This window comes from Saccostrea echinata, unplaced genomic scaffold (assembly GCF_033153115.1).
Source record: "Saccostrea echinata isolate AGI-Se365-2 ecotype Australia unplaced genomic scaffold, CSIRO_AGI_Sech_v1 ptg000009l, whole genome shotgun sequence".
Classification (NCBI taxonomy): domain Eukaryota; kingdom Metazoa; phylum Mollusca; class Bivalvia; order Ostreida; family Ostreidae; genus Saccostrea; species Saccostrea echinata.
Window position 1 is genome coordinate 26,911,133 of NW_026889758.1, and position 17,703 is coordinate 26,928,835.

Sequence of the window (17,703 nt, forward strand, 5' to 3'; positions counted from 1 at the left end):
AGTAATAAATAAAAATGAATTGAAATACCCTACTTTATACTACTTAAAATTTGATTCTAATTGGGATTATCTTATATCAAGGAACGCGGATGTTCAATACGGAAGTGTTGTTAGGTCGGAGGCAGGCAAGGTTGCACAATGATGAACGTATTTCGAAAAAGTATTTCTAGAGGTACCTTATCATTTTCCAGAATCTTGGCAGCTCGGTTTTCTGTTGATACGGGAAGTAAAGAATATATTGACGGACTTGTTAAGAATAAAAAACTAGTTGTATTTATGAAGGGAACTCCAGCAGCCCCACAGTGTGGCTTCAGCAACGCAGTAGTGCAGATATTCAATTTTCATGGTGTTAAGGATTATGATTCATATAACGTCCTCGATGACGCTAATCTTCGACAAGGTTAGTGTCTTTTCTACTGATTGCTGGTAGTAGAATGTTTTGTTACATTTCTCTGTATGGTAGAAGCCAGGTCCAGCACAATCTCTTGATTTAGCTATATACTAATATAGCTTGAAATAGCTATATAGCTTTATTAAGCTATTCAAAATAGCTTGATAAAGCTATTTATATTCAGTTTTTCACAAAAATGTTTTCTGTAAGAAATAGACAAAAAGTTGCAAGTGTTTGACCATTCATATATATATATGTACTATCAAGAAAGCAACCCATATCAAATTCAGTTCTAACTTTGCAGCACTTGAATACTTTTAAGCAAAAGATGATTTTCCATTGTTTGAGTAACTGTACACTACCTTATGTGCGTTGAGGCATGAATAAGTATGATTGCTTCTAATTGTGCTGAAATATTATCAATCAATTATCTTGTTAACCATAACTGACCTCCTTTATAATTTTATTCAAGAAGTAACTGTATGGTCACAAATCAATTGCGTTATATAGCGCCAAAACTTTTAGAACTTTGAGTACAAAGTCTCTCAAGGAGACACAATTTGATGAGTGATTTTTACATGCATTGTTTTCAGAAAAGTTCAAGGTTGAATATTATTGCACCAATATGCGACTTTTTGTACATTTTTAAGCGACTTTTTGTACATTTTTAAGTAAAAAGTGTGACAAAATAGCTAAATCAAGCTATTCTGAATAGCCTAATAAAGCTATATAGCTAAATCAAGCTATATAGCTAAATCAAGAGATTGTGCTGGACCTGGTAGCATCATCTTGCAGGACTTATGCATTCCAAAAAAATTTCACACCAAAAAAAAAAGCAAGAAAAAATGTGTCTCAAGAGGATGTATTTTATCTCACGTATGAGGGATATTTTCCACAAATGAGAAGATCTTGCTACTATAGCATACAATCACTTTATTAAACTTTAGCTTTACGAAGCTATTTTGAAAAGCTTAATAAAGCTATATGTCCAGCTAAATCAAGAGATTGTGCTGGACCTGTTAAGCTATATACATTGTAGCTTGATTTAGCTATTCACTAATTTTGTTTTGTCTAAACTACTGCAACTGAATGAAAATGCTGCATCAGTGCATTTCATTTTCATTAATGAGTATACTAAGACTGATGAAGGATGTTGAAAAGAATAATATTGCTTGCCTTAATGAAGGAGATTAGTACATGCAGTTTGAAGTATAAAGGTGATTATTAAAAGATATTTTTAAGTATATATATATATATATATATATATATATATATATATATATATATATATATATATATGTATATATATATATATATATATATATATATATATATATATATATATATATATATATATATATTTATATATATACTTTTCACTTGTATTTTGTGATATAAGATTCGGACTTTCACTTAGGACCTACTTATTTTGCCTTCTTGCCTTTTTGTCAGTCCAAATAACCAGTTGTCTACAAAGGTTTTTTTTTATTATAACTCTACAGTTGACATTTACACCATTTCTGAATTTATGTTGCTAATTCTCAAAGTGCAAAACTGTCACACAAGGTTTCAGTCCAGAATGACTGAATCAGAGACAATGCTTTGCTTTTTATCCTCTTTTGAACACATCACTTATGATGCCTGATTTTTATATTTATGATAATTACTTTGTTTTTGTATTTTTTTTTAGGAATAAAGGAATACAGTAACTGGCCTACAATTCCCCAGGTCTTCATTGATGGCGAATTTGTAGGAGGCTGTGATCTTATGCTTGAAATGCACAAAAATGGAGAATTAGTTGAAGAACTAGAAAAAGTTGGAATACGATCTGCACTTTTAGACAAAAAAGATGACCCATAATTCTTATCTCTTTTTTTGCCATTTTTTGCTTTGCCACAAATTAAAAATGAAATATAAATATGTTTTAATGTAGATATGATTGGTTTTCAGTTTTTTTTTTTTAGCTCACCTAAGCTGAAGGCTCAAGTGAGCTTTCCTCATCAAAATTTGTTGTTTTCGTCATAAAGTTTTCATCTTCTTCAGAACCACAGGACCAGTTTCAACCAAATTTGCCATAAAGCATCCTTGGTGAAGGGGATTCAAATTTGTTCAAATGAAGGGCCATGTCCTCTATCAAGGGGAGATAATTTTTTTAAAAAAAGTAATACTTGTGTAGGGGTTATTTAAAAATCTTCCAAAGAATCACTAGGCCACACAAGATGAAGCTTCTTGGCATGTGTAAATTCAGGTTTGTTCAAATCATTGAGTCCGGGAATAGGGTGAAACCACATAGGAAATCAAAGTTTTACAAGGGAAATATGGGACAAAATGTTTTAAATCTTCTGAAGAACAGGAGGGACAGGAATATAAATATTAAGATGCATGCAGTTATCCACACGTCATTCAAACACAAGTTTGTTCAATTGAATCATACTTATGTTCAAATCATAGTTACATAGGAATATATGGTAAAAAATGTTTTCTTCCAATGAAGAACAGGAGGACTGTGATAAGTAATATTAACAAGCATTCTTGGAGTATTGCATCAGTAATACTAGTCTCCTATCTGCAATTGTAATCTGGTTACCATTAAATATTGAAAATGTTGTAATTCCATCAAAAATCATCGAAGCAGAACAAATTGCAAACTTGATCTATAACTCAGTCTTATAGAGGTAGACTCACATACAAAAAATCAGGTCAATATCTGCAAGCGTTTAGGAAAAATGCAGAAAATCCTTAAAAATTAAAAAGGTTTGCAATTCCATCAAAGCAGAATTAAATGCAAACTTAATTTGTAACTCATCAAGATACACTCGCTTAGCAAAAATCAGCTCAATATCTGCAAGCATTTAAAAAAAAAGTGTTTAATACCAAGTGGGACAGAAAGACAGATGGATAGACTAGGAGGAAACCTTTAAGTCCCTTCTGGTTTCTTTGGTAGGGGACTAATAAGATACAGTCATCCTCAGTGTAGATACAAGTTTGTTCAAATCAAAGTATGGGGGTAAGGTACTCCAGCATGCTAGAGGTTCACAGCAAGATACTTTTGACTTGGGCGAGGTATATAAGGAGCGTAGGGACGTTAATTGAGGCTCTTACTTGTAGAGGGAAGGGCAGATTGAAGTTATTCATGGGATGATAAAGTGGAAAAAATGTTTTAAAAATAGCATGACCACTCTAAATTGCATTTATATGGAAACATTCCAAAGTTGTGGATTTAAATGATAGATCCTGGTTTAGAGTAAGGCTAAAATCGGGGAGCTGTTTTCACCTAGTGCATGTTTATTTCTGGAGAACATAAGTAATAAGATATTGAAGCATGCCCAGGTTGTGTTGATTCATGTTAGGTTATTTCATGGCCCTTTGAGTGGGGCCACAATATGAGGAAAGAAGGAAGTTTTACATAAGAATAAAAGGGGAATTTTTAAAATTGTGTTGAAATACAGCAGGGCCAGTGTGACTCAGGTGAGCATCGTGGCCCATGGGCCTCTTGTTAACATTTGTGTGTATATTTGTCCAAAGTGAGAATGAATAAGGCATTTGTTGTGTAAAGAGTTGCAAACATTTTTCATATGATGCCCATTTGAATAGTGGCATTCCACAACTAATTCACAGTGCTTAAACTTACCTAGATGTGAATTATAGTCTTGTATAACTACATGTATTACTTTCAAAATACATGATGATAATAAAAGAGAGTGTAATCGTACTGTATCATAATTCTTAAGTGATGTTGGATGCATGCGGTGGTTTTGGTATTTGTATTACATGTACTACCGATATTAGGCCTATAGAATCCATATTTTTTCATGTCGTTCAAGAGGGAGTCATTTGTCGGGTGGCGGGGGGTGGTGGCAAATTTTCTCGAGTCAGATTATTTATTTTCATGCCCTTGCAGAGCAGATTTATTTTCAAGATTACTAGAGGCAGACCCTTTATTCTCGTCCCAAGGAAAAGTTGACAAGCAAAAAAAAAAAATAATAAGAATAATAAATAAATAAAAATATATAAAATTAAAAAAAAAAATAAATACAAAAAAGCGCATGGGGATGGATCTGCTTACTCAGAAACTTATCAAGAGGTACCTATCAAAGTCAGGTTATTTATTTTCTAATTCCACAAGAGGAAAGATTATGTTATTTATAACGTGGTAAAAGTTACCATTAGGATCAGTGGGCTTAAATATTACAATTTGACAAGGTATTTCAATGTCATCTTTTCTTACGTGCGTAACTTTGTAAATTCTATTTCAATGTAACATTTTCTTATGTGCTTAACTTTGTAAAGTCTGTCCAGCTGTGGTCAGCGGACCAAATTGTGGAAAATTTCGTACACATGATTTTTGCAGATTACACACCATATACGCTTTCTTTGGCGAGAATGAAAAAAAGGCTGGTTGATAAGAAAAATTTGCGATAAAAATGTGTCTTAGCATTAATGAAGCTTGTACAAACTGTTACAAAATTCTATAACATGAGTATCCTATGTCCTTAATGGAATTAATACTGAATGCAGTGTAAAAATGGCTTAAATTCAATCACATGTCTGCGATTTCAAGGAAGTACATAACAAAGTTGAATTTGTATTATTTCGATAGAAACCTGTCACGTGAGTAGGAAGACAAATTTTATGTGATTTTCATATTAATTGCACAAGATTTATTGAGAAATAGGACACTTTCAAAAATTGTATCCGATTTCAAATGAAACTGATACTCAAGGATACACCAAAGGTTTCCAAATGCCAGAATTTAATTTGCATGTAATTCTTTCATTACCAAAGATAACATAATAAAAGTATATATCATTTGAAAGCTTGTTAAATTTACTATTTAATCACCCTAATTTAAACTTTAATTAATAACTTCTGTAAAAATTATTTAAATATTACGTAAATTTTAGTGTATAAATATTTTATTAATCAACTTTTTTGTATTTAACCCTCCAAAGTGGTCATTTTTCCTCAAGGTAGATTAAAGATTGAACTTAAAAACTGTATCTCAGATTTTTAATAAATCTTCTAATTCAAAAGTTACAGCCATTCGCACTTCAATGTAACCAATTTATTAGCCTAATTTAACATTTCCCTCAGTAATTCCAAAACTAGGCTAGATATCAAAAATATGAAATACGGTTTTCTGAACACATATTTGAGAAGAAACCCATCCAATTTTCAGAGAAATTGGTCAATAAATAAGGGAGCTGCCTCACAAACTGTCTGATCTTACTTTACAGTAGAAGGCAAAAACCCAATACACAGCAAAATCTGCCAAAGCTAGGAATATATGACACCTTGGATATTCAGCTTTGGATTCCTGTCACTTAGCCATATTTCCTATGCATACTCACAAGAATGGCACGGGGGGGGGGGGGGCGCTTATCATTTTTCAAGTACTTTTTTGCTTCTCATTTTTTGTCCCCTCTCTCTCCCACTTTGAAGAAAATATTTTCCATCTCTATAAAGACACTTCAAATTTTTTCTTTGAAACACTAGCAAGCACATTACTTATGAGTTGCATCCTTTCCTTTATAGTGACAAATGAAAGAGATCTAGAAGGAAGTTAACTTCATTTAATGACAATTCAAGTTTAATTCTTTAACACTTCAAACTGGTGTCTCTCTCATTCTTACGGTAATAGACTTTCTCTTATTACTTGAATTAAGATAATTTATTTTTTCTACAGTTTTGCCAGCTTTCGGTGCCTTGTGTTCAATCTGTCTCAAGGAAGCAATTCCATTTAAATCCCGAGAGAAAAAAGATTGCTTGTCGTCTGTGCTGTCACTACTAGTGCTATCACTTTCAAAATTCGAAGTACTAATTGGAATGTTTTCACTTTGGTCACTAGATGACTCCAGTCTTGTGTTTCTGCTGGTGTGAAGAAGCAGTGCCATTGTTTCTGTGTCACTAGAATATCCGCTACTGGTCCTGATCTGGTCAGACACGTCTCTAGATCCCTCTGCAACAGAGGGATCATGGGATTCCTTTGACCCATTTTGCTGACGAGATTCAGAGGTGCCTTTTCTTGGTCTCAATTGAAATAAAGACAAATTAGGAAGTTCCCTACTTATATGTGGTACCCTGTAGCTTGCAGGGAGGGTCTGAATCCCTGTCGAGTTATAACAAGATATTGGTAACCGAGCAATCGGTTCCCTGTAGTCCTGAGTTGGTAATGTTTCTAGAGAACAAGTGTTAACTCTGTGTTTGCGAGATTCCAAACGCATATTTGGATTTTGATTTGTAGGTGAGATGCAGAACTCGTCATCACAAGGACAGTTCTTTTGCTGATGAGGATTTAGGGCCAGTTCCAAGCAGGTGATTTTGTCATATGCTTCTTGTAGCTCTCTCTCAGTTTGTTGAAGTTTTCTTTTAAGTGATCTTATTATCTGAAACAAAATTAAAGAAGGTGGGCGAACAAGCTGAGAAAAAAGACTATGGTTCGACAAATAAGAAAGTGAAAAAATTTAATCCCAATAATGATACAATTTTCTTTCATACTTTAATTAAAAAATTGATGTATACTTTACGTAAAATTGCCACAATTTTCAACAATCTCACAAATGTTAAAACTTTTTTTTTTTTTTTTTGCTTTACACAAACATGGAGCAAGGATCCACTTTATACCTTGAAAATACACTTTTATGACACAAATTTCGTATCTTTCCAAGGAATATTTGAAGCCCAAGACAAGGGTCATATCACAAACAACATTTAAATGCCAAAATATATTATTGAGGGAGTTAGCAAGATCCCAGTTCCCTGAGGCGAAGTCGAGGGAAATAGTCCTAATAATAAACTCTATAATAAACTTAAATCTGTTTTATTATATCGATACACGTTTCGAAGCAGGGATTAGGTCACTTGATTTGACTAACGAACGGTAAAACGGCGATTAGTCTTTTCACAGCGATTTCTAGGGAATCATTCACATCTACCAATCTAATTTTATGTATGAGAAAAATCAGTAAAGGTATGATAATAACCGTTATGAGTTATGTGATGTAATGGTCAAAATAAAGCGTGTCAGTCTCAAAGGATAAAAACTGGTACTCGGGATTTTTATATCGCTTGGTTCAAATCCAAGAGATCCCATTCTTTTTTCCTTTAATTAATTTTTGCCGGGAGAATTTTTCCGCAGAAAAGTTTTGTTTGTCATAATTTCATACCTTTCAAAAATTAGAACTTTCTAAATAGTTACTAATTAGTTCCCAAAATGAATATGAAAATTTTGGTATTTGAAGCTATAGGCATTTTACACGCCTTGTTCGCCAATATTATCATCTTGATCTCGACTTTATGGTATATCAATACAAGTGGCGCAACATTTCCAGATGCTTACATAATATAATACAAGTGCATGTGGACTTACCTTATCACGATCCTTTTCAGCTTGTAGCTTCGAAATCTATGAGTAGAAATATCAATGTTTAAAGGTGCTTGGACACAGATTTGAAGTTAATATTTTCTCAATATTTCTGTAAAATTTCATGACTTATATGTTGCTATAGCATTTCATACTAAAATATCATAAAAATCTTATTTCATCTCGAAGTTATTGAAACTTTGAATTTCTGGACGCGTTTGATTGACACATCCTTGCACTTTCACAAATTTTAAGTTTATTCTTAATACTTAAGAAAAGTGGGAATTTTGTTGTGTATTAATGAAAAATATCAAAACTATAATCCAGAAAATTCAGAGTAGAAATGTTCGAAAGCAAAACCCACTCACAGTATGTCAGTCCGTGCTCAGTGGTGTGTGCAGACTTTAACAATTGAACACACCCGGTGAATCGTAAACATTAACAATAACAGAGCTCGTGCCCTGTTCACAAAAACAGTTTACGTTTCACGGGTGTATTCAATTTGTTAAACTCTGTACACAACACTGAGCACGGGCTGACGGGGTTTGCTTTCGAACATTTCTACTCTGAATTTTCTGGATTATAGATCGATGTAATGTTTTTCATTAATACACAACAAAATCGCTTCTTTTCTTAAATATTAAGGATAAAGATAAAATTTGTGAAAGTGCAAGGATGTGTTAATCAAACGCGCCCAGGAATTCGTAGTTCCAATAATTTCTAGATAAAATAAGTTTTTAATTATATTTTCGTGTGAAATGCTATTGCAATATATAAGTCGTGATATTATACAGAAAATTTGAGAAAATATTAACTTCAAATCTGTGTCTAAGCACCTTTAAAACATACAAAAGAAATTGATAAATAAAATTTGAGAATATATTTTCAGTTTGGTTAAAAAAAAGCTTCGTTACCTTATCTCCAAGGTTTTTCAAATCTGCAACTACTTTCCGCAAATCGTCCATTTCAGGAACTGGAAAAATAAGGAGACATATTCATTTTTTCTCTTCTTCAAATATTGTGTTAAGTGTATAAATACAAAGTGGTACAAATGATCTAATTCTTTCCTTAATTGGGGCATCAGAATAAAAATAAATTAACTTTAGCATCTGTACCTTGTTTTGTTGCCAAACTTTTGAACTCTGGGGTTTTGACAACATCATAGAAGTCCCTCCTTTTTCTGCTTTTATCCTTTCTGATGGGCCGCTTTGATTCTTCTTCAATGCAGTCCTTGATTTTCGTTACTGTTTTAGTTTTCAGCATTCTGCCATGAAAATGAATTAACTTGATTTAATATAGTTAAGGTCAAACATGTACTTATAAGATTTTTTTATATAAGCGATGCTGTATAAAAAAAATTACCTTTCTCGAGCACTTTTCTCCAGAATTCTTTTCGCATCAGGATACTCTGCTAATGCCTAAAGCATAGGAATGAAAGAATCTTATCCACTGACTCGGATATAGAGAAATGCTAAAACAAACTATTCTTGTTGTCTTTCATTAATTAAGGAACAGAGAGACGCATATCGATCAAAAATGTGTTTGGAATTTTCTTATAATTCGACTTACTGCAGTAAGGTCTTTCCTAGATAAGCACAACAATTCGGAATATCCTACCGAACGCACGTCCGCCGTTCTCCTGAAAGTAACGAACCTGATAGAGCCATGTGCAGAAAGGGAACCACAGTGTTTCATTTTATCTCTTGATTAAATACATGATAAACAAAAGCATGTTAAACGAGGCGTGAATATTTCAGGTCATTTTACTTTACTACGCAATTTAAGCAAGATTAGGTCAGAGGATGCTTATTTTCTGAGAGAATTTAATTTTTTTTTTTTTTTTTTTTTTTTTTTTGCAAATATCACAAGCATAAGAGTGATTGGTTTAGTCTGTATTGATAACTCTCTGACCTATTGTGACCCTCATCTAGCTTCAGCAGGCTGATCTCCCCGAAATAATTTCCAGTTACTAATTTGGACACGACGATTTTCTTTCCATCTTCAGGCCCGGGCACTAAAATCTATCGTGAGAAAATTTGAATATTAGTATATTTATGCTGTGTGTGTTTATCTTGTTGAAATCTTTAACAGAGAAAATGTTACATGTACGTACTTCTACTTGTCCGTGGTTTATGATAAACATTTCTTTTCCTAGAAAATCGAGAAAAAAACCAGTAGTCTCTGGAAACAATACTGGTTATTCCTTTTTATTTTTGTTATACTATTTATATACGTATATATTTGTATTAATAAAATAATTTATAACGCGAGCTAGAATTGTTGATACATGTAAAATAAAAATTGTATTTTGATGATTATGAAATTGATAATTATTACAATGTTGTATTTTTCTTGCAGTTTTCTTTGTGTGTTGCCTGCCTATTATGTTCCTAACAGGCCTAAAGTAGTACACTAAAATATGACCTGTTTCCCATTACAGCTTTGATACCTATTTCGCCTTTGCGACAGATGTAGTCCCTGGGGGAGAAAGTCTGCGGCTTCAGCTTCAGGACAAGTTCACGTAACAATCCCTCCTCACACTCTTCAAACAACTTCACCTGCTCAGGTGTGATATCTTTTTTTATTATCAAGATTTTATTAAAAGCATAAATATTATAGCGGAACGATGACTGATCAAACAATTTTCAGAGAAATTTAAAAGTACATGTATTTAATCTTTTTTTGTTGTTGTTAAAATACTGTAATTTAGTATACTTTGCACACACATTTTGATTTTTTTTAATTTTTTTTTATTCATAAAGAATATACATAAAACTGCATTAATCAATGTTACAATAACTGTTTAAATATGAGAAGTAAAAATAAACAAGAAAAAAAATTTAAATAATAAATTACTCTAGAAGATTTAAAGAAGAAAACACCTTTTTCAGTGTTTTGAGATGGACTTGTATGGCTATTTCTGTCCTCAGTCTCTCGGGTAGAAGCTGCAGCAGGTGTGGTTCATCTATGGCTTGTGTACTGTGGACATGAACGCATTATTAAAGAGATTGATTTGTTAATCACATTATCAAAAATCTACTTAGTTCAGCTGACTTTCACGAAGGCAGTACTGACTTACCGAGTCCAGGAATATTCTGCCCATCGCTTCACACGGTTTTGCAGAGATTCGGGAACGTGTCGATGGTTCATGTAGAATTTTATCTGATCCATCCTAAGTAAAGTGTCTACGATAATTATTTTCGAATAATATACAGCTGTGCGAATTTAATAAACTATAGTACATTTAGGTTAATTGGAGAACCTAAAAAATTGTACAGGGCCCGCAGTATGCTATATTTTTTTTCCCTTAAAATTATGTATTGAATATATGAAGTCTGTAGCTGGGAAGGTAAGCAAGTTTATTGCGTCACATAAAATTGTTAGCGGTACAGAGACAGACGGATTACGGTGGGGCACCGGCATCTTGATGCGGAACCCTAACTTAAACTGCTTCAGATATTACTTCTTCTATAACTACATGTATTTACAGAATCATATACTAATTATATTAAGTTTGTAATTGTAAATCATTTACACTTTTTAAGAGCACATTCGATTTACCTTGCCTGGTAGTCCTGTCTTGATGCATTCATGTTGCTGATGACGTCACCAACGTTGCCAACTACAGCAGCAAATACAAAAACTCCAATCACGAAGGTCATCCCCGTAAATACGTACTCCTGGTGAGATTTAATACTTATTTTAAAAATCACAAAAGGGAGATAAACTGCTGAAAAATTTGATATTGATAGGCATTGCCTTCAAAATTTACAAAAAGTGAGAAAAAAGATTGATCCTGCAAATGATGAATATATGTAAAACAGCGTCTTTTAAAGAGACTGAATAAAAAAAGAATCAAGGAATGATCCCGGATTCCTTGGATTTGTTCGTTAAATCTTTTCAGGATTTAGTGGAGAATGTTTAGCGTCAGTTTCTATTTAAAAAATCACCCCGAGGGGAGAAGGGGAAAAACCTAGAATTGTTATAAAATGTAGATTCTTTTTTATTGAATTACACGCAAACTTGTATCACCTTTTAAATACTTTAATTAAATACACTAAAGCATCTATAGATAGATGTCAAAATTCTATAGAAAAATTAATTTCCAATATCTTCCTCGGAAAATTGGTGCATCGTTGATTTCAAGAAAATGAACATGTATTGAAGTTACTACAACTAAATCATCTTACCAGATCAGTGCAAGGGGAGGGGCGTTCTCCTATAGTGGTTAAGATTAACATCGACCAGTACAGGCACCGGATATATTTCCTTAAGAAAATGAGAAAATGTATAAATAAAACTAGTCTAAATTATATATATAGATTTTATTTTATTTTTGGCACAGTGAGAGAAATTTTTGTCACCTGATGAAGGAATCGAATTCCTCTCCACTAGGGTAGACCCATTCATTGCTTCCTCTACCTTCAAACTGAAAATACAATAAGCACATTTAAAACAATTTAAAATTCTCAACAGTGTTTGGTGCATTTTCTGTACCAGAATCAGCTTACCTCTGATAACATGTAGTAAACACAGCCAATCCAATGTATGACCAGCCAGAGATACAGCGAGAGTTTTATTGCTCGTATTCGATTTGGGGTACTTGTTCGACTGCAAAAATATATATTAAAAAAAATCAATTAAAAATAGAAAAATGATGTTGATGATGAACAGTGATCAAAACACAGGCACTTGTTTCGGTAATAAATTTTTAAACCATAGTATAATAATAACACAAGGTATCCAACTCCGAATTACACGGAGTACTCCCCTCCCCCAGAATCGCACTCATTTACACTTTCAGAGGAAATACACTGACAAACTGTTTATACCTATGTTTTGTACGATAATTTATCTATACAACCATATATGGCATGCTTGTCTTTATTTTCTTTAGTCTCCGTAAACAGCGTCAAAACTCTGCTCGTCGAGTGGAAAAGTCGAATTCAACCATGAAATGGTATGTGCTAATCCCGCAGAGATTTTGATTGGCTAAAAATCTGTTACTAAAATTACATCGGATAAACATCGTAATGTTTTCAGGGAAAATCAGACGTAAACAAGTTCTATTTACTCGTGCAATATTTAAACACTGGATTTGAATTTTTAAACCCACTCATTTTTTAATTTTGTTCTCTGTGCGGGATTAGCACATACCATTTCATGGTTGAATTCGATTTTTCCACTCGACGAGCAGAGTTTTGACGCTGTTTACGGAGACTAAAGAAAATAAAGATAAGCATGCCATATATGGTTGTATAGATAAATTATCGTAGAAAACATAGGTATAAACAGTTTGTCAGTGTATTTCCCCTGAAAGTGTAAATGAGTGCGATTCTGGGGGAGGGGGGCACTCCGTGTAATTCGGAGTTGGATACCTTGTGTTATTATTATACTATGGGTTAAAAAATTATTACCGAAACAAGTGCCTGTGGATCAAAAGCATAAATTCATTTAAAAAATACGAATTGTGAAAAGGGAAAAATACGGACCCCTGGGGATCCCAGAGGTTGCGTCAGGTGACTAGGAGGAGTAAGCATTCTCTGTCGACCGTTCACACCCGCCGTGAACCCTGTGTATTTTTCAGGTAGACGGAATGCTCCGTAATCAAAATGGCATAAAACAATGGCTTAACAAGTGGTATGAAATATGTCAGTCAAAATACAACCCAACGAGTTGTATTTATAAACAAGGTTATAATAAGGACCATAGAATTTTCGAAATGCTGACTTTAAAAGAAATACAAAGTGGTTGAAAACCCTGTAACATCAACTTATTTATCAGTAGCCTGTCTCGTTTAAAATATTGATCCTACTCAAAACATGCCCTTGAGTATCGGATCAGTTTGGAGACATAAACATCTTACAGATTACTACATATATAGGGAGAATTGACGATGGAAAAGCTTAAATCACCCCGTTTGTCATAAAGTTTAGTTGTTAGTTGGTCATTAACGTCTATAGTAATTTCAATATCCAAGTATGAAGCAGATGTAGCAGACTCTGTTGTATCTTTTATTTCGAGTTCATTGGGATATATCAAGTTCACATATGCATGAATGAAAAGAAATTGTTAATTGATAAAATGTTGTCGAGATATCGAAATGTTGAATTTAAAGCCACAGCAAGAGTCTCCTTATTCTCATATAGAATTTTTCGAAAATAAATTCTGCTTCATATGAATATAAAAACAGGTCGGCTAATAAATAGCACAGCTAATGCCTATCAGAATTATAACAGGTTGTTGGAAGACCTGATCTCCAAACACTGCATAAGATATTGTCAATGAGGAAGTCCAGAATCTTTTTAGTATGAACTTCAGAGTAAATGTATGTTGAATCAAAATGATTTTTAACAAAGTTATTTTGTAGATGACCAATCACAAGATGTGAAAATTTATGCATTCCATTTTTATTGAAGAAGTTGTGTATGATGTTAAAAAGCTTGCTGTTTAATTTATCGTAAGGAATTTTGTGGTAGGAGTTGAAAAGTATACATTTTTAGTGATAGGTTTTTGAAACGTTTTGGTATTTCAAACTTTTCTTAAGTTCTTGGAGTTTTTCAGAATCAACAATTGATTTACACTGATTCTTGAATATGTTGTAGTACAGTACGTCTGACGTTTCTCCTTCACAGAAGATAATATTTTGGTCAAGAGTAAGGATAGGGGCTTCTTTGAAAATTTACTTCGCGGTGCAATATACTTTTGTAAGGATTCTTATGACGTTTTAGAATCCAATATAGATACGATAAATCAAATTTATTTCCATCGACTGGAATGTTAATAATTAAGAATATAAAACTGAAACGTGATTTCTGAAGAATTTCATCCTTTGAAAGGATATGGTGAGTATAAGTTGGATTACCAAGAGTGGAATTAAAACCAAATTCCTCTAAAATGCGGTTGTAATAATGAGCCTTACGAAACAGACTATATTGTTAAAATGTGATCAGCTCGAACCATAACATATTTTTCATGCAGTCTTCTTAATTGTATTTTTTTTATCACGTCCGATCTACTGAAAATGGTAGGATAGATTCATAGTTCTTATTTTTGCCCTTGAATTGTCTATAATGCGATTATTTGATATATACATGTATTTCTAGCACTGTTTATCCATTCTGACAGACTGTCGAGATCTTCCCCTTCATATTTAGCCCACCATCAACATACTTTCCAAGGAATTCATAATAGAGAAATTTGAGCCATTTGAAGGATCTGGCTCCCTGATTGTGTGACCGTATAAACTGATTGTTTTTAGGTTTTCATTTTGAACTATATTTACATGACTAGTTATGATGTGTCCGGCTGGACTATAGTTGAAATACGATGAAGAACACAAACACTTATGAGGATTTTGTTTTAAAATCTGAATTATTTACTCTATAGATAGAGTTTGTTCGTAATTCAAAAGTTTGGAAGCAACAGTATGTGAATATCTGTAGAAAATGCATGATGTAGACTTTAATCTAAAATTGGAATACAAAACTAATCTTGATTTTTATTCCTTAAATTTTGCTTATGTTTACAGCATTTACAAATGAATCTTACCTATCAGTTACTTCGAAAAATTTGACAACAATGTATGTTTTGATGAGTCGAGGTAAACGTAACAAAGGAATATATAAAGTGCCTGAAAAAAGAGTTGACACAAATAACATTACATACTAATTATTGTACGGTAACATATATATTCGATGAAAACATATCAACATTATAACAATATTTTTATTATAATTACTGGTATTTAATAATCTAAACGTTTATCATAAAATTACTCACTGACGTAAATGAACTCAACATGGATAAAAACATAACCAAGAAGACCTGAAATATGTAAAAATACAACACTGTTAATTAGAAGATGAGAAATTGGAGAGCTCAATCAGAATGATTTACACTTATTAAAATTTTACCTAATAAGAAGCTTGTCGTGTATTGTAGTGGAAGTATGGATATTACATCTGCTACAAATCTGCTTTGACTTCTGTAATTTATAGCGAGCTTCTTAGGATCCACTTCCTATCATTAGACAAATACATAAAGAGTTGAACGAAATTAAATTTTAAAGACCATGGCTGCAGCCCTGAATGCAAAGATAACAAAATATTTTTATTCATGCCTTTGAGTGAGATCGACCTTTCATATCCACTAACTAATATGTATTGTTGGATCTTCAAATATCATGATACTTATTTTATTACTTGTATATTTTTAGGATGACATATAATTGTATTTCTTCACCAGATGTATACTAACCAGGCACCCGTCGTCGTAATAGGCCACTCTGAACTGTATGATGATGTCGAAGAGGTAGATGACGTCACAGATGGTGTCAAAGAGAAGAAACATGGACGCCCACTGCGATTAAAAGCAGGTACTTTCGATATTTTCTTTATTCTTACTAATTATTGGTTATATTTTAATCACGTAAGGGGGAAAATGTTTGCTGCAAAATTAATTTTTATCCATCCACTTTATAATATAGTCGAACTAAAAAGATACATAAATTTACATGTACCTGCGAGTAATAGGTTAAGGGTATGTGTAAATTTTTTAAAAAGGTGACTGATAATAGCATGTTGATCTTATTATTTATTTCTAAAATATAATGATTTTTGAAACTAAACTGGATATAAGTTTAGAACTGAGTGTTTTCAGTGAATGAATACGTGGTAAAAACCTTTATACCATTGTTATTAACTTGAATTAAACAAAACTCCAACAATCAACCTACCTGAATCCTAAACAATCATGTCATTAAATGCAGAGCAATCTACAAATCACTTTATTTAAGCTCATTCAATACTATGTGCTATAGTAAAATTTACAATTGTTAAAGTGCACCTGCAATTTGATAAATATTTGTTTACATAAACGACCGTATTTAAATTTGATTTATTAGCATGCAATTGCAGAACCAGTTGAATTTGAATGCATCAAAGTAGTGTGACATTATACATCAAGAGACTTTTTGAGATTTTAAGAAAAGATTAAGAATTAATAGGAGGAATGAGGCAGACTTACATGAGCTGCCATGTCTGAGAAGGTGAGCCGTAAGATGATAATTGCTAGATTGTACAGCACAGCCAAGGTTACTAAAGCCTACAATAGAAACCAAACAATGGCCTTCTAACGTATTGCTGTCTGGAAGAGGCGGGTTATTAAGAAAGACACAGAATGATGGATATCATGCTCTTTGTTATTAGCACAGCATGTTGTTTTAAAATTTTAAGCCTAAATCTGAAGATTTAAAATATTTCTCTCTTTGTATTTATAGCAGAAAACAACTGTCTATTTCGTGTCCTTTACTTACATGTATATAAGTCTGAAGTTATTTTTAAAAAGCAACTTACCATCCAGTAATAAGCAACAGCACTATCCGGGTCTAGTACAATATCCCATAGCGAAACGCGGTCCTACGAGTAACAAATATTCCAGAAATATTCATAAAAGATAAGCTTTTTTATTTTATAAAATGGAAGATTAATATTTCCAGGCACATTATCTTAAATTCCATTTAAAGCTGAAGGACTTGTTCATTAGAAAATAATCTTTCGGAACATTTTCAAGACAGATCATCAAGTACTTGATATATATAAAGATGCATGTATTTTATAGTTATTTTCTTTTTAAAAATGAGTGATGTAAAAAAAAATATATCAATAAAATGTCGCGTCAATGGAAAAAAAAGATAATTTGAAATTAAAATAAACAATTCTTAGAATATAAAATTAATTAAAAGAACTAAAACTGAAAATTACTGTTTTCGCTTGCTCTGCTTCTGCTCTTTCTTGTTCATTGTCACTTGCAATTGCACCACTGTAATTCTCATTGACATCCGGTACCGCCATAATTCCATTTCCGTTCAAAAATGTAGAATCTGCCCTGCAAAAAGTCAGTAATAGACTATGATGTAACGACATGTCCTGATCTGCCGTTATCAGAA

The 17,703-nt window shown here is 32.7% G+C and overlaps 2 protein-coding genes across 2 annotated transcripts; one reads left to right on the plus strand and one right to left on the minus strand.

The window, feature by feature from the left end:
• The first annotated feature begins 77 nt into the window (after positions 1-77).
• LOC133182125 (glutaredoxin-related protein 5, mitochondrial-like) lies at positions 78-2,323 on the plus strand. The gene is made up of 2 exons (XM_061316852.1): positions 78-400; positions 2,082-2,323. Exons 1-2 carry the CDS (start codon positions 139-141, stop codon positions 2,249-2,251), a joined length of 432 nt encoding a protein of 143 aa, XP_061172836.1. The 5' UTR covers positions 78-138; the 3' UTR covers positions 2,252-2,323.
• Positions 2,324-5,997: 3,674 nt separating this feature from the next.
• LOC133182600 (cyclic nucleotide-gated cation channel alpha-3-like) lies at positions 5,998-17,703 on the minus strand. The gene is made up of 22 exons (XM_061317447.1): positions 17,519-17,703; positions 17,111-17,173; positions 16,782-16,859; positions 16,014-16,115; positions 15,671-15,776; positions 15,537-15,581; positions 15,306-15,387; positions 12,266-12,365; positions 12,119-12,183; positions 11,945-12,023; positions 11,316-11,434; positions 10,834-10,926; positions 10,637-10,733; positions 10,204-10,312; positions 9,868-9,905; positions 9,666-9,775; positions 9,324-9,393; positions 9,117-9,172; positions 8,870-9,018; positions 8,669-8,727; positions 7,761-7,796; positions 5,998-6,777 (listed from the first exon to the last, which is right to left on the minus strand). Exons 1-22 carry the CDS (start codon positions 17,678-17,680, stop codon positions 5,998-6,000), a joined length of 2,598 nt encoding a protein of 865 aa, XP_061173431.1. The 5' UTR covers positions 17,681-17,703.

Excerpts from the sequence above, each read along its gene's own strand:
- LOC133182125 (XM_061316852.1), top strand. The coding sequence starts at position 139 with ATGATGAACGTATTTCGAAAAAGTATTTCTAGAGGTACCTTATCATTT. Across the intron at positions 401-2,081 it reads TGACGCTAATCTTCGACAAG|GAATAAAGGAATACAGTAAC; the intron begins GTTAGTGTCTTT and ends ATTTTTTTTTAG.
- LOC133182600 (XM_061317447.1), bottom strand. The coding sequence starts at position 17,680 with ATGTCGTTACATCATAGTCTATTACTGACTTTTTGCAGGGCAGATTCT. Across the intron at positions 17,174-17,518 it reads AAGCAGAGCAAGCGAAAACA|GACCGCGTTTCGCTATGGGA; the intron begins GTAATTTTCAGT and ends TGTTACTCGTAG. Across the intron at positions 15,777-16,013 it reads ATTACGACGACGGGTGCCTG|GAAGTGGATCCTAAGAAGCT; the intron begins GTTAGTATACAT and ends GTCTAATGATAG.